General features: G+C 36.4%; 1 protein-coding gene across 1 annotated transcript; it reads left to right on the top strand.

Moving 5' to 3' along the window:
• Window positions 1-4399: 4399 nt before the first annotated feature.
• Window positions 4400-7375, top strand: LOC133784748 (uncharacterized). Its single transcript, XM_062224024.1, has 6 exons — window positions 4400-4492; window positions 4654-5096; window positions 5172-5868; window positions 5919-6306; window positions 6792-6874; window positions 7052-7375. Exons 1-6 carry the CDS (start codon window positions 4400-4402, stop codon window positions 7373-7375), a joined length of 2028 nt encoding a protein of 675 aa, XP_062080008.1.
• The last annotated feature ends 8814 nt before the right edge of the window (window positions 7376-16189 follow it).

Genomic DNA, 16189 nt, shown 5'->3' with positions numbered 1-16189 from the left:
TGATCTAAGGGATTGGAGGGAATTTGTGATTTTTTAAAATTCAAACTTTTAGAACGCATATAAGTTTTTAGGGCTTGCATCGCGTATCCTAAAAAGTCTAGGAGGTGTTTGTTAAAAAAACTTCGAACTTTTAGGACACACATAGTTTTTAGGACTCGCTTCGCTAGCTCTAAAAGAAATTCTTTAAGGTCTCGCAAGTCCAGGAGTTGTTTTTAGGACTCGCATCTAGATGAGTGCCCTAAAAAAGTGTCCTAAAAGGGTGTTTTTGTAGTAGTGGAGTGAATACTTCTATTCTTCCATGTAATTGTCTATCGAGTTATTCAATACTAAAGACTAAGTGGATTAGGCTATTACTGTTCATCAGAATAGAGATGAAACACTATAAAATTTATGTGTGTTTGTTTAAGATATTTGTACATTGTTGTATATTATTTTTATTTCATTCAAAATGTATCGTATACTGTTGGACAATTTCACAGGTCAACATTTAGGTGCCTTTATTGAGAGTACGACATCAAGAAACAAACATTCATCAGTTTTACGATGCCTCCAAAATCTAGTCAGACAAAGAAGATGACTCCTAGGGATTCCACCACTCAGGATCCCATAGATCCCATTAACGAACCTCAGGTGGAGGTTGGAGATCAACCTGATGCAGAAGATCCACAAGATGCTCACCAAGAGGAGATGGCACAATTTCTTACGAGGCAGGAGGCCATTGTTGCAGAAATCGCCCTCCAGAGGGTGACTATAGAATTACAACGGCGAGAGATAGATGAGCAGGTCCAGAGGATGATCCAGAGGGAGTAGGAAGCTGACCGGAGGCACCAGGAGGCTGTTGCGGCCATGGAGGCGTCTACCCAGTTAGCCCGAGCTAACACTGTAGTTGTTGCTCAGGCGGTAAGGGAGGCTCAGGCCAAAGTAGCAGGGATGCGAGACAGTAGTAACAGGGAGTCCCAGGGCAGGAGTCGAAACCCATGGACGCTCTCAGAGCCACTTTCCCAAAGACAGGATGAAGAGGCGCAGTCTAAGATAGCCTCATCCATGACTAAGAAGAATAAAACTTCATTTCGGAGTAAGAGTGTTACCAACCCGAAGGCCCCCCTCGCAGGGGGACAAACAAAATGGCACACTAGAGGAAGGTCAGACATCTGAGAGGCATAACAGGAATGGAAACGGTCGCTAAAAATCTCAAAGTCATGTAGGAGGAGAGGCTTAGGGGTAGGATCACACCAGCAAGGGCAAGGCGTACCTACTACCCCTACACCCTCAGTCTCGCAAGGGAAAAGAATCGATGAACAACACTAATACCGTGTTCGATAGGCTCAGAAAAGATAAACAAGCTTAGGATCTGAGGGAGGTCATCAACAGGAGGACCAGTGCTCAAGAGGGGGTACCAAGGACATCTACCCCACCTGGAGCAGCGATCCCACCAGCAGTACAGTCTCAAATAGATGCACTCACCATGGATGTTCAGAGCGTGACAAAGAAACATTCTGATATCGAGTTGGCTCATAGAAGTGGGAGTCCTTTCAGTACTAGGACTAAGCTTCTCAACCACCACTAAAATACAAGACCCTGAAACTTCCAACATACACTGGGAAAGAGGACCCAGTATGACACATTGGAAAGTTCGAGGATCGGATGGAGTTGCTCGGTGTGGAGCATGATTATAGGTGCAGGGTATTCCCTACCACTTTCTTTCACTCAGCTCAGGAATGGTTTTGGAAATTCAAACCTGGATCCATAACTTCCTCGGAGGAAGGAATTTTACAAGGTCTTCAGTGCCAGACAGATTCAACCAGTTTATGCCAATCAGCTAGCTGACATCAAGCAAGGGACGGATGAATCCCTGAAGGACTACATCCAAAGATTCACGAGGGAGGCAAACTAAGCATCCACAGTAGGAGATGAAGGGAATTTCGTAGCCATCTCGGTAGGAATAATTTATCATAGTCGCTTACCGGATAGCATACACAGGAATCCCATCAACACCTTGCAGGAGTTCCTAGAATAAAATTTCGAAAAAAAATTTTTGTTCAATTTTTCAAACCAAAAACACTTTCTAAATAATTTTTACCATGTTTTACACAAAATAAAGCATATATAAAAATTAATAGCATAGAAAACACAACAAAATAACCTAAAAATTTCTAAGAATCACATAAAATCAAGAGATTTTTTTCATAAATATCCACTTTTTATGACTTTTTTACATTTTTACGGTCCTTGATTTTTTTTTACATTTGTACTAACTCAAGTTTTCAAAAATACGATTTTAATGTTTCAAAATTACAAAAATACGATTTACACTAAACATCAACCCACAAAACATAACTTTAAACAAACAACATGACAAAAACCTCACAACAACACGGTGCAACTCACTGCAACTACGAAAAAAAAACACAAAAACAACATCAAAAAACTCATTCTTACATTTTAAAAGAGCAACACACTGCAATTCCATATAAAAAAAATAACTTAAATGCAACACGACAACAACCTCACAACAATACAGTGTTGAAAAGACAATTAGATATCAAATCATTGCATTAACTCAAAATAAACTAAAAAAACAACCTCAAAACAATTTTTCCCTACATTTTTAAATATGTCAAAAATAAACAAAAAATATATTTCAATAAAACTAAACATATATCCAAAATAAACTAAAAAACAACAACAATTGGAAAACAACTAAACATTAACCCACTGCATACTAACACATTAAAAAACAACAATTGGACAACAACTAGAAGTCACATACTAACATGTTAAAAAAAATCAAAATATATTTTAAAACAACTAAACAATAATTAGACATCAACACAACAACAGAATAACTATATATAAACTTAAACAACTAAAAAACAACATGAAAACAGCCATACATAAATCTAAACAACACAAAAACAACTAAAATGACCTGGAAAAAATTATAAAACATTTACTCAACTTGAAATCAACTATACATCAACCAAAATTATAGGAAAACTAAATATATATATAAAAAAAATCAACTTGCACAACAACAATGAAAAATAAATAATAATCAAAGTGAAACATAATAAAGCGTGAGTCTTAGGTTTCTCTCCATCCATGGCGAGGAGGCGTAAATCTGTGCAGAAGCTAGCCAAACAAGATGTCATTCTAGAGCTCCCTTCACCTAACTCTCTCATTCAGTCTCCAGTTCCGCAGGATGTGTTAGATAAGGAGGAGGGTGATGTCGCTGAGTAACAGGGGGATGAACCTCGGGATTTCGACGTTAGTGAAGGTGGTGGATGATGGTGTTGAGAAGCAGGGATCTGAACCTAGGGATTCTGGAGATTATGCGAGGGAGATTCGTTCTACCGATGGTGAACATGTATCGTTATCTTGGGCTGCTGAGGTCGAGACTGGGTCATTCAAAGAATCGGCAAAAGCAAATTGGGCACGATTCAAAGAAACTCTCCCTTCGTATGGTGGTATGCAGCTGCAGTTCTCAAAACCAATGCATAAGGACGGTAAGCTAGTTGTTAAATTGGACATGGATGAGATAGAATTAGAAGCGTCATTTTGGAAATCTGCTTTGATTTGTGTAGTGATTGGAGCTAATCCTCATTTAGCCATCTTTGAAGGTTTCATTAAACGGATTTGGGGCAAGCTAGGTATTGAGAGAGTGGCTCGTATGAATTCATGTTTCACAATGGTGAAATTCTGAGATGAAGCTATGCGTGACTTGGTGCTGGAATCTGGTGTGGTTCACTTTGATAAGAAGCCTGTTATTCTACGGATATTGATTAATTGAGATTAGTAAAATCAGTTCCAGTGTGGATTAGATTACCTGATCTTGGGTTACAATATTGGGGAGTTAAGTACTTGAGTGCTCTCGTTAGTACAATTGGTAAGCCAATTGTGGTAGATATGATTACCAAGGATAGGTCTATGTTAAGGTTTGCCCGTGCCTTGGTGGATATGGAAATAGTAGATAAGTTTCCTCATTTCATCAGCTATCTCAATGAGAGGGGGCAGGTTATGGAATAGCCAATTGAGTATGAATGGCTTCTTACCAAATGTTCTAATTGTAAGAAGCTGGGACACACAATTACTTATTGTAAGTTTGATGCTGGAACTGTCTGGAGGAAGAAAGAATCTACGAACATACCAAAAACTAATCTTCATAAGGATGAAGCAGCTAATAATTCAAAGCAGGGTAGTTCCGAAATGCTTCCGCAAACTCATCAAGAAGCGGTTCCAGATGGTGCTAGTCCTAGTGATATATGTTGGTCTATTCCGAAAAGGACTGGGAATGTGAAATTTGTTGTTCTGGTTGCTTTTGAGCAATCTAGGAACTCTTATAGTGTTTTGCAAGAGAATTAGAAGAATCTGAATGAATTGGTATTGTCTACTAATCTGAATGGAGTTTTGCAACATCCTGAGCTGGAACGTTAGAGGATTGAATAGGAAGAATAAACAGATGTCGGTTTTGGATGTCTGTAGATTGAATAAGGTAGGTATTGGAGCTTTAATTAAAACTAAAGTCAAGGGGACAAAATTAAGGAAATTATGAGATCTTCTTTTACTGATTGGATGTATTATAGTAGTGTGTGTCTAGAAGGCAGAATTTTGATGATTTGGAAAGCTCATCTGGCTCAAGTTAATGTTATTCAGGAGACTACGCAATTGTTGCATTGTCGAGTTAGAATTTGTAGTGGGAATCAAGACTTTTGTCTCACTATTGTGTATGGTTCTAATAGATTGGAGACTATGAGGGTTTTCTGGAATGATCTGGCTCACTTGCCTTTACCTATAAAACCATGGTTATTTTTGGGGGATTTTAATGCAGATTTTCATGTTAATGATAGAATTGGAGGGAGACCTATATCAATGAAGGAAATGGAGGATGCCCAACAATGGTTGGCTCTTGGGTTGGTTGAAGAAATGAAGGTTATGGGTCCTTTCTTTACTTGCTATAATAATCAAGCTGGGGGGAATCGAATTTTTTCTAAGTTGGACAGTGTCTTCTATAATGAGGCTTGGTTGGACTCTTTTCCGTTGGCGTCAGATTTTTCCCAATGGGAGGTGGTTTCTGATCATAACACTTTTCTTATCCAGTAAGTTGAAGTTCGAACTTTGGGAGTTAAATTGTTTTGCTATTATAACATGTGGTCTTCTCATGCTCAATTCAGGGATACCGTGTTAAATAGCTGGACCAAACCGATCTGTTTTGGGGGTGGTGGTTTGGCGAAGTTAGTTGAGAAACTAGTTCGACTCAAACATTTTCTAAAGCGGTTCAACTTGAGTGTTATGGGTGATGTTGGGTGTCACTTTGAGAGAAGTAAATTCTTGTTCCAGCAGGAGCTAATTAAGCCTTGTTCTCTTCATGATGTTAAAGTTGCCCTTTTTAGCATTCAGTCAGTCAAGAGCCCTTTTTTGTGGAAAGATATAGGCAGGGAGGTGTCTTTGGTTGTCCTTGATTTTTTTGAAATAGGAAAAATTCCCCAAAGTTTAAATGATACGCTTCTGGTGCTTATTCTGAAGGTGGACCAACCTTCTAAAGCAGCTGATTTCAGACCAATAGCTTATTGTACTACTATCTATAAATGCATTTCTAAGATTCTTTGTCGTAGGCTTGCTAAATTTCATTCCTCATTGATTAATCAAAACCATGGTGTGTTTATTAAGCATAGATCTCTTGCCTACAATGTTCTCATATTTCAAGATTTGATTAAGGGGTACAATAGGAAAAATAGTTCTCCTCGGTGTGCTATGAAGATTGACCTTAGTAAAGCTTATGATTCTATTGATTTGGATTTCTTGGAGAATTTATTAAATGCTCTTTGCTTTCCTAGTAAATTTATTAGATGGATCATGATTTGCTTAAGGGTACTTCCTATTCGTTAGTGTTGAATGGTAGAATTCAATGGAATTTTAAGGGCGGCAAAAGGCTTAGGCAAGGAGATCCAATCTCTCCTATGCTCTTTGTTATTGTGATGGACTACCTTACCCGAATGTTAATCAAAGCCTTCAAGGAGAAAGGTTTCAGATTTCATCCTATGTGCAAATCTCTCAACCTTGTTAATCTTTGTTTTGCTGATGATCTGCTTATCTTTTGCAAAGCTAATTCTCAATCAGTGCAGATTCTTCATAGAGCGCTTGCTGAGTTCAAATCAGTTTTGGGCTTGTCTATCAACCACAACAAATCTAATAGTTACTTTGGAGGGTTGTCAGATATTGCTAAAGCTCCTGTTTTGAGCTGTACAAATCTGATTGAGGGCTCCTTTCCTCTGAAGTGCCTTGGAGTTCCGCTTAGGCCTACCAAATGTAAGGCCTCTAACTATGACATTATCCTCAAGAAGATTAGATTACGTCTAAATATCTAGGCCAGCCGGAACCTTTCTTATGCTGGTCGGACTCAGTTGGTTCAATCTATTTTGCTGGGGATTCATAACTATTGGATGAGTGTATTTCTATTGCCTCAAAGCGTGGTTAGAGCTATTGATCGATTGTGCAAAAATTTCTTGTGGGGTGAGAAGGGATCCCGAAGCAATCTCCATCTTGCTTCTTGGGATTTTGTGTGTCGTCCGAAGGCTTATGGAGGCCTGGGATTCCGTGAAGGGCCAGCTTGGAATATGATCTTGCTTGCAAAATTTCTCTGGGCTATTTCTTCTAAACAAGACCAACTGTGGGTGAAATGGGTGAACACCATTTATTTAAAAGGATCGCAAATCTAGGATTATATTTTGAAGCAAGATGATAGCTGGTATAGAGGAAGTTGATAAAACTTTGTAATTTTGTGTCTGGGCCAGTTTTGGTAGCTGCTGCAGTGCAAGTTCATCTTCGGTTGGGCAAACTGTATAATCACTTTCTCTCTGGTGAGAAGGTTGATTATGTACGTTCAGTATGGTGTAAACTTTTAGTTCCTAAGCATCGCTTTATTTTGTGGCAAGCTGTCAACAATCATTTGCTCACTAAAGATTTACTCTATTACTCTCATGTGAATATTTCTTCTCTAATCTACCCAGTTTGTGTTCAAGTTAATGAGACTCATTCCCACCACTTTTTTTAGTGTATTTTCTCTGAGAAGGTCATGCAGGCAATCTCTAGTTGGCTGGGAGAGGCGATTTGGCCTGGTAACTTTGCTGATTGGCGTGTGTGGTTGGCTGGTTGTAGGCGTGATTGGTTGTTCCAGGTGGTGTCCGCGGCTCTTGCTGCTGCCATTTATTTTATCTTGTTAAATGGGAACAAGTGTTGCTTTGATAATAGCTGCTATTCTGTTTCCAAAATAGATCACATGATTCGATTTTCTGTCAAAGCCAGAGTTCTTAACTTTAATTCTAGGAAGTTGTCTTCTAGAGAGAGACAAATGTTAGAGTTTGTTACTAGCTTGTAATTTGTTTGGGGGAGTTCTTTGCTCCGGCCTTTGGTTGTATCTTGTTGGTTGATCAATAAATTTTCTCTTCTTGATAATAAAATAAAATATGTTCCTCAAAAGTACACTAAAAGTACAAAATCAATTAAAAAAACCACACATGATTTAATTAAATTTAATAAAAAATAATACATGTCAAAAGAAAGCACGAGCACATGCACTATATATCTTATGCATGTGGCAACGAAACATAGTCTAACGACATATGCACATATATGCTGAGCTTACAAGGACCATAATGTGGACATATTAAATATATAAAATAAGTACTCATCAGAGACATTTTTGGTAACTATATGTCGTATCATTCTCTTTATATATATATATATAACATACAAATATATCAAATAGTCTTTCTCATTGTCCATAAACGACACACAAACGCTTAGTGTCTTTTAAATATGGTAGCTGAGAAATTGCGTAGACTAGTTGTTGCTGCATAACATGGGAAATAACAAGCTCATTATTAATGCTTCAAAAATTCCAACGAAAGCATGTCGGAGTCGTTGCAGCTCTCGTGAATCAAGTCAAAGAATCATCTCTTGAAGTTGGAGTCGTTTTATGACAACTCATCCGAGGGATAACAACAACAAGAGTGGCCCAAGTGAACATATAAGAAAGAAAATTCTTGGTGGTTCCATGTTGATGGGAGCTTGGTAGTACTATAAAATCTAACAATATACATACACACACATTAGTAGAGTACTCTGTTTCACTTGTTATTAAACAGAGCAACTCTTTATATATATATAAAAAAATATATTCTCATTTTACCATTTATAAAATTGAAAATACTCTACCAATATAATGAACAGATATATATATATAAATTTATATAGCAGATGTAGCTACTCCATCGACATAGTTAGAGGTGGCTTTTCTAAAGGTGAGGTCGACATCGGCATTGGTGACTTTTCTGACGGTGATACCAAAGTCACCAACGCACTGTCTAGAAACCAATGATTATCTTCTTTAACGCCTCATCATTCCACTACCAGAGAAGAGAACTCACGGATGCATTCAGAAACAAAAACTTCCTTCCAAAATGCAGTGGAGAAATGGAATAGCTACCATTCCGAGTCTCCGACTAGGACTGAGTAGTGTTTAATAATCTTCATATTTGTTTGGAATGTGACCAGAAATTGCCGCTCTTGGTTCTCCAACTGGGAGTCATCAGCCATGGCCATAGTAAGTGGTTGCACTCACGAATGCCGACATAAACAAGCGCGAACGCTCCCCATCATTGCTATCCACGAAGCTCTGAAAATCAATGGACCATTCAGAAAATTTGAGGTGTTGCCGGAGAAGTAAACATCGTAAAGATTAAAAAAAAACAAACTTGAACCATATAAATGAATAATGTTCTGCGTGACTGTATTTTTGTTATTTTCTCGCTTAATATAGTTCTTCGTGTAAATTTCTCTAAAATCAATATGCGTCGTAAAAACATGAAAATCAATCCAATTATTCAAACACATCAAATAATGAAAAATTTTAACACATATTCATTCATGAAGATAAAGATTATTAAAGGCTCTGAGGACAGTTGTTAGGAAACTTATACTGAATCTTTATTTATTTTCATGTAGATCTAATATTAAACAAGTTAATATGAGACAACCTAGAACATGTTTCTAAAAGTGAATTCAAAGAGAAATAATGATAAGAATACTTACATTATACGAAACGGAATGAATGAGTCATTCCTTCAGTTTCTCTAACCCTTGTATCCTTTCTATAATAGAGTATTACCAAGAAACTGAACCGATCTTCTATTATCTTCACAGTCTTCGAAAGTATCCTTCGAATCACCTAGACTAGGGTAGGCAATTCTCAACACATGAGATAGATATAGAGAGAAGAAGAGAAAAGAACAATAAGGCTTAGAAAATGACTTATGTTTAGAGAGAATCTAAAACCTATCAGAAAACTAGTGTTTCAGAAATCTGAACTTATATTTTGACTTCTCTCTTAACATTCCTTTTATAGACTCAATTAGTTCATTTACTTAATTAAAAAATCAATAAAATAATAGTCAATTAACAGCCCTAGGTCAAAATTATCATGAGTTTTCCCATTTGATTATAAGCCCATTAGACTTAAAATCAAAGCATGTATTATTTTCTATTGATTTAATTAATTAAATAATTATTTAAATCCTTTATCAAATTAATTATTTATAATTTGAACCTTGATTTAAACTAATTTATTAATTAAATAATAAAACAAATTTAACAATATCCAGACTCCAAAATGTAAAAACTAAACATTAGTATTATCTCCAAAATAAAATAAAAACAACACAAAATATTAATAAGTTCAAAATAATAATATAATAAAACTAAATGTCATCAAAATCAATTCCAAAGTCATTATTGTCGGGCTGTTGTGGTGGCTGTGGTGGTTGTGGCTGTAGTGGTTATGTTTGTTGTGGTTATTGTAGTTGAAAGTTTGTCATCATGGACTATATCAGGCTGAAATTGTGGAGCTTGGATGTTCAGATTTGTTGCTTGCAAAAATTGTTGTATTTATTGGAAGTTGTTGTTCTAGGAAATAAAGGCTTGACTGAAGTGTTGAATCATGGACTGGAAAGCCTCAGGTGGTATCATTGGAGGGTCGACTTTGGTGGACGGAAACGGTGATGCCTCTAATTGTGAAGAGGACCCGGTAGCGCTTGAGGCAAAGGTACTAGTGCCCTTCAAATTGCTTCCAATACCTCGGTTGCGGCCACGAACGTTGACCAAGTACCTTTGAGACGACTTGTGTCTCATTGACAGTGACACTTCCTACATTAGATTCAGATTGAGACTGTGATTGGGATTGGGATTGTGTCTGGACTTCTTGCTGGAAGGCATCCTCCAGCTTAGAAACAAGACAATTAATACATAATATAATTGAATACTATACATCACAACAAGAAAAAATGGCTTTTACTTCGGTTTTTAAGCTGGACTTACTTCAGTTTTCGCTAAAATTCACAACCGCAATAGTTCGGAGTGAAGTAAAAAGTAGTTAAAAACTGAAGTGAAAAATAGGCTTTCTACTTCAGTTATTATGTAAAAACTAAAGTAGAAAGTGGGGATTCTACTTCGGTTATTATGTAAAAATCGAAGTATAATCCTCACTTTCTAATTCGGTTTTTACATAATAACCGAAGTAGAAAGTCTCCCCTCCCCCATTTTTTAATAATTATTTCTAATTATTTTTAAATTGCCCAATTCTATTTTTATATATATATATATTTTACCCTAATTTATTTTAAATAGTCTAATTATATGAATTTATAGTTATATATTTTTACAATTGGAATTGGTTTATTTTCATTTAATTTATAACAGAAATAAAAATCACAAAATTTATACACTTAGAATTAAAATTCTTATAAAATTAAATATTTATACATTCGCATAATTGTTAAGTAGAATAACCTAATCATTCATATATATATATATATATTCACATAATTGTAATTAAGTAAAATAACCTAAACATTTATATATACATTCACATAAAACTAAAGACATGTATAAACAAAATAGCCTTACTAATAAATTTAAGTCATCAATCGGCTTAACTATTCTTGTTGGATTGGCAACTTATCCTCCAAATTATATTCGACAAGAGTCTTCTTCGTTTCTCACGCTCTTATCCAAATTCATATCCATCTACATCTTCCACTCCTAGTTCTTTTTTCTAGGACATCCAACATAATTGAAGTTTAGTTATTAAATTTTCTTAAGTCTAACAAAATATCGGCAGCATAACAACTACATTTTAACATCTCGAAAAATTGAAAAACCTATAAATAACACACAAAATATCTTGACATAGTGTGCGAATTGAAAAAGGAGAACAATTAATAAAATCTATAAAAAAATTGGTAGAGTTTCCTTTGTTTTTGTAGCATATCCCAATTTTATAATTATATATAAATTCAACACAAACAAATACAAAATCAACACACATAATTCCATCATTATATCACCGCCAACAACAAATTTCCCAGAATCTACTTCACTAAAGTAAAACATGCATGATTTAACTCTAATTTTATAAATAAATATTGCAATAGTAATAAATAAAATTTAAAGATTACTCACCTCCAATATTACTCTTGAAGTCACCCAAAATCAATACCAAATTGGCAACTAAATCAACAACCCTACTAAAAGGCTTAAACAAAAACAAATAAAAATCAATTACATAATTAATTAAACTAGTTACATAATCATCAAACAACATATCAAGCTAGCTAGTTTTAGAAAATAAAAAACAAATGTCACTAATAATCCAAACATTTCAAGTTCTAACATTGGCAACAACATTACCTACTGAAGCTATGTTTAGAAATTTAAATAGCAAGTCATAACAATTTTTAAATTTTACTAATATATATATATAATTAATAACATTATATAAAATAACAAAAAAATAAAAAAAATATAACACAAATATACTAAAAAATAAGTATTAAATTTGGAATAATATAAAAAAAAATATTAACACAAACAAAGTTTTAAGGTAACAAACATTCTTTGATGCTCAAAATAACCTCTAAATCAATATTAGCAACTCTAAAACCTATATATAATAAACACATTATATCTATAAGAAAAAAATTCGAAAATAATATAGAAAATAAAAAAAAATCATACAAACAAAGATTTAGTGATTCATACCTTTTCTGAAGCTCAATAACATATTTTAATATAAGAAAACCAGTCAAAGCCCAACAACAATACCCATTTTCGAACCCTAAAAATACCCACACCCAAAGTCTTTCTCCCTCAAAAATAAAAATGGAACTAATATTTCTGTTTTTAAGTAAGAAAATGGTTTCAAATGGTAAAAAAAACATAAAAAAAAATGGTATATTTAGTGAAACCCTCGTGGGAGTACGACAACAATGGAGGTTTTCTGGGTTTGGCGTTTGGGATTTTTGCTTCAAAGAGACGAATGAGGCACGAGAGCTATATATTAAGGGTATTAAAACACTTTTAATTCGGTTCTTATATAAAAACCGAAGTAGAAAGTACCCTTTCTACTTAGGTTTTTATATAAGAACCAAAGTAGAAAGTACCCTTTCTACATCGATTTTTATATAAGAAAACTGAAGTAAAAGCCTTCAGGGCCGTGTTTGGTTTGCTCCACTTTTCACTTCGGGTTTTTCCTAAAAACTGAAGTAGAAAGTACCATTTCTACTTCGGTTTTTATATAAGAACTGAAGTAAAAGCCTTCAGGGCCGCGTTTGGTTTACTCCACTTTTCACTTCGGTTTTTTCATAAAAACCGAAGTGAAAAGCCCCAATATAGTGTGCAAACCAAACATGACCCTTGTCTATTTTCTATTTTAACTTCATTTTTTTAAGAAACTGAAGTAATAGCCTATTTTTATGTACTACCATTCCCAAAGCGAAGTAAAAACACATTGAAAGACTTTTACTTCAGTTTTTTTTTTTATATTCTATGTGTAAAAAACAAAGTAAAAGTCTATATTTCTAGTAGTGTATATATACAAAACTTAGAAAGTTACTTACATATGCATCATTAGCATTCGTGTTCACCCATCCACGTGTTGGATGGTTGTGCATGTCAGGGAACGTATCGATAATGCTGGGCAGTTCCTTAGTTTGAAGATTCATCTTCAGAAAACAAAATTTATCAATATCTTAGTTAAATATTCAAATTATTATTAAGATAACTTAAAATATTTCAAATTATCTATATATTTTTATTTATCTTCTTAAATCGAGCAGAAGCATAAGAAGTCAATCCATGGAGACTTTGATACTTCTCTTTTGCTCTATTGGCACCATTTTCCTTTGAGTGTACCATGAATTGTGGAGTTGTGAAAAGTTCAACCAACTTCTGCCAACTCTCGTTGTCCATGTTCTCCGGTGGATTATTTCTTGCTATCTCAATATCAACATACCCTCCATGTTCATCGAAGTGTCTTTTCTTTCAACCTTTTCTATCCTTATAGCGATCATAAAACTCTCGCTCAATCTAAGTCTCTATCAGTCGCCACTCAGGTAGAGCTCAGGGAAGAAAGAAAAAATCTTTAAAAAAAACGGTGAGATTTTTATATAATAAGTTGATAAACTTACCTCAAGATTATGCATCAATCATATATTGTGCTGATCCAAAACACTCATCCACTTGTCATAATATAACGGGACATGGTGACCAATAATGTTACTGAAAAATCTCGTGAACAATGTCCCAAAATCACCAACTTCTTTGTTGGTTCCCTAGTTCAGATCAAATTGTAGAGCCAGCAGACCTTTATTCTCATTGATGAGCTGATGCAAATTTTTGGATCGAGATCGACCTCTTCTTTTTGTAGTAGCCGTTGCATATGTTAATTAAAAAATAAAATTAAATTGAATAAAATAATAACAATTTGTTATTTATTGATAAAAGATAGACTAATTATAGTATATTACCTGTCTCAAAGGAAGCAGGAACTCGCGTGGGATTTGGGGGAGGATCACTTGCTCCATCACCACCATGAGAATGAGTAGACATATCTTTTTAGTTTAAATAATTATTAACTTAAAATCAATTATAGCTGGAGGTTAATTACATAACTTAAATAATTTCTGTAATGCATTTGACACTATTGGAAAACAAACATTACTGAGAAAAGTCTTGAAATTAAAACATACAAATACGAATATTGTTGACGCGGTTCTTCGCCAACAAATAATTATACGAATAAACTGGATGGATTAGTGCCAAATAGTGAACTGTAATATGAAAATAACTTAATTCTAAACTGGCGAAATTAGTATCGTGGGAAGGTTATCACTCCTTTCTTTTTAGGTGGTTCGAAGGTTAAAATCCCTCTAGTCCACCAATCAATATTATTGATATCTCTCGAGTATTCCTTACAGAGTGTTTCTTTACAACAAAAACGCCAACCCCTTACAACGCCCAGGGTCTTGGTATTTATAGGGAGAGGATACCTGGGCATTGGTAAAGGGGGGGTCATCCCATGACCCTCTTTCCCATCATGTCATCTCTATGACACTGATGATTAATTCCTAAAACCTGACAGTCAGGTGTGGTCCAATCAATAGGTAAGGGGGGATAATGGGCCGCATGGCCCAAACCAGTCGTGGGGTGCCTGAACACGCACGTTTATACTGCGTGTCCGAGAATTCAGGAATGGAATAGACACATGACGTCTGATATGTGCACGTTTACATTGCGTGGTTGACTTCACAAATAGTCGGGGGTGTCAGATATATGTCATACCTCAAGCTTGATGTAGCGCCAGTTGTGACCCTCGTTTCTCACATTAATGCGATCGAACGGTCCTCATTCCTTTGCCTTTTATGTATATATAAGGTTGGACACCTTTCGCATGAGCCACCCTTTACTTGAAATTTTTTTCCTCATCTTCTCTCCTTTTTAGCCTCAGAAGTCTTTCTTTTTCCGGTTATCGTCCCAGAGGTCTCTATGCTTCTGCCACAAGAGTTTCTCCGTGACTCCAGTTCTAAAGGATCCACCACGACTCCGACTCCTGTGCTCCTTGCGACTTTCACACAACAAAAACACTGTAAGTCCTCTGCCTGTTGCACGTTTTGATACTTCTGTTTCTCTTGTTAGGTAAACTTCTTTCTTAGTCGCACACTGTAGGTTTTTTTTTGGTTGGTGTTTTGTGCGGAAGGTTTTTCTCCTAGGGGTATCAATCATATGAGAACATGTTTAGGAATGTGATGTATAGGACAAGATAATCTCTGGGTAGCTTTTCGGAATGCTTGTTTGGAGGGGGATCCGTTGGGAACATAGGCACGTGATCACAGCACCGTGTGGCCTCACGCACCGCGGGTTGAGATTAACTCAACCTGTGTACGAAAATCATTTCTTGCGCTAGATTCCCTTTTCTATTTTTAGGTCGCATATCTAAACTTTCTTCATCTTTGTTCGTTAGGCGACCAGATGGGGCCCAGGAAGAACATGCCCAAAAAGAGCATCGTCGGCTCGTCATCCCAGCAGGCCAGCAAGGGGAAAGAGATAGTTGCTGAATCCCTAATCCCCCACTTTGGTCCCACCGTGGAGAAAGAGGTTGAGGTGGGACCTGACGCCTTCTTCGAGGCAGAAGGGATAGTCTCGAAGGTTACGACTCAAGGGAAGGTCAACAAGATCTTGTTGTCCCATAACATCGAAATTGGGACAGGCGCTCTTGTTGCCCGACCTCCCTTCAAGGGCAAGAGGAGCAGCACGCCCCTCAACGAGGAGTTCACGGCCTAGAGCGACGAACACCTCAAGGCCGGGGCCTTCTTCCCTTTGGACCAATACTTCACAGACTTTCTGAGCTACGTGAGGTTGGCTCCTTTCCAATTGCCCCCTAATTCATACTGTTTGCTGGTGGGGCTGAGGTACCTCTTCCTGAAGCATGAATGGGAGGTCCCTACACAAACGGACATCCTTTATTTTTTCTACCTCAAAGCCAGCCTGGATCAACGGGGGCGAGGCAATGGGTTCTACTACCTGACCCGCTTTCCCAACTCTGCTGTAGTCATTGAACTGCCCAGCCACCCCAACGACTTCAAGGACTAGTTCTTTATGTTGACGGGGTTTTGCAACTGCGATCACCCCTACTTCAACCATCCTCGTAAGTTCTTTCTATCCTCAGCTCGCAAAATCGTCACTGATTTGTTTCTTTCCATGTGTATTGACTTGAATACCATCGTGCAGCCATCTTTGTGAGGATGGCCAAATCGGTGACCCTTGGGGGTCAATACGATACCTTGGCGAGGCTCCCACC

The sequence above is a fragment of the Humulus lupulus genome, chromosome 6 (assembly GCF_963169125.1).
Source record: "Humulus lupulus chromosome 6, drHumLupu1.1, whole genome shotgun sequence".
Classification (NCBI taxonomy): domain Eukaryota; kingdom Viridiplantae; phylum Streptophyta; class Magnoliopsida; order Rosales; family Cannabaceae; genus Humulus; species Humulus lupulus.
The sequence above is the reverse complement of the archived record's forward strand: the minus strand, read 5'-3'. Positions and strand labels throughout refer to the sequence as shown.